Source organism: Panicum virgatum, chromosome 4K (assembly GCF_016808335.1).
Source record: "Panicum virgatum strain AP13 chromosome 4K, P.virgatum_v5, whole genome shotgun sequence".
Classification (NCBI taxonomy): Eukaryota; Viridiplantae; Streptophyta; class Magnoliopsida; order Poales; family Poaceae; genus Panicum; species Panicum virgatum.
This window is the reverse complement of record NC_053139.1, coordinates 27,629,192-27,630,522: the sequence shown is the minus strand read 5'-3', so window position 1 is coordinate 27,630,522 and position 1,331 is coordinate 27,629,192. Positions and strand designations below refer to the sequence as shown.

Sequence of the window (1,331 nt, the reverse complement as noted above, 5' to 3'; positions counted from 1 at the left end):
TTAGATCACTGCAAGAAATTCATCACAGACAGTCAGGCACATATCCAACTCGTCTTGCATAGGGTCATCCTCATAAGCCCACATCTTCTTCAAAAGCGCTGGACAAATTTTAGCCACCTGCTCCAATAGTCCATCATCCATTGCCATGGCAGCTTCCAGTACAGGAGGATCTGAGAGGAACACAAAGCAAGCCTCCCTAAGAAAGCTGGAGTGGTTCTGTACAGCTAACTTGAGTATTTTTGCAGCAGTATTCTCGTTCAGTTCTCTGATCAGTTTCTCCTCACAAATCAGTTTGAGTTCCTGCATGTCAACCTATCCGCCGCAGCCAGCAAATGCTCAGCCATCATAGACTCTTCTACTCCAGTCATCTCTGGTAACGAATCAGTGTACACAAAATACAGCAAGCTCTTGAACACCTGAGGTAGCATATCATTGATCCGAATGCAAGAAACCCCTGCTGCTGTGGCGCCTCTAGTGAGCTCTGCCTTAAAGACCGGCGACCTTGCTGCAAGAACACACTTGTGGGCGCTGAACGTCTCTCCGGCAACTTGGAACATGACGTCGGTGTCAGTGTCCAAGAGATGCTGCTGCTGCAGGTTGGACAGCGGCGGTGCCCTGTACACGGAGACGTCGCACACGATAGTGAAGCAGTCGACGTCCACGTGATACTCCGACGCCATCTTCTCCAAACACCCCTTCCGGATGAAAACATCACAGCCGTGCCGGTCGCCAACTCGAGAGTACTCCCTTACGTCTGTGCAGACAGAGTAACCCGGCACTGGTTCCCCGTCCCGGTCTAGCAAACTGAACCTAGCATGTGCTCTGACAGGTTTGGCGACTCTGGCGTCGAGAGCAATGAAGATGGACATGTAATCTGCAGAGGAGATGTAGGCGGGGGAACCTCTGGGGTAGCAGTAGATGCGCCAGTTGCAATCCCCAGCGTTGAAAGAGGGGGTCTTCAACGACTGGGCATTGGGGTTTATCTTGTCTTCGTCCCAGTAGTGATCGATCCGGAGGAAGTACCTTGACACCGCGCCCCCGACGGCGGCGTTGGCCGTGGTGAAATCCAACGTCGGCATGGCGGCGGCGAGGTTCGACGCAGATAGTGAGATAGATCACAGATGCGAATCGGCGACGACTGCTGGCGGCGCCGCGGACACGCACGCGTGGTGCGCTTGGGGATGGTTTGTGGGGGAACGAAACGAATGAAGGGCAATGGCAAGATTGGAGACTGGCAAATGACTTAATTTTATACAGCGCGGCGCGCGTCCATGTCCATGTCTGCTGGCTGCCGCCGTCTCCGACTTCGTTAGTAGGACTCGACTTCGGGA

General features: G+C 53.7%; 1 protein-coding gene across 1 annotated transcript; it reads right to left on the bottom strand.

Annotated features, from left to right (window-relative positions):
- Window positions 1-1,079, bottom strand: LOC120702065 (BTB/POZ and MATH domain-containing protein 1-like). The gene is made up of 2 exons (XM_039985839.1): window positions 417-1,079; window positions 1-312 (listed from the first exon to the last, which is right to left on the bottom strand). Exons 1-2 carry the CDS (start codon window positions 1,077-1,079, stop codon window positions 1-3), a joined length of 975 nt encoding a protein of 324 aa, XP_039841773.1.
- Between the last annotated feature and the right edge of the window lie 252 nt (window positions 1,080-1,331).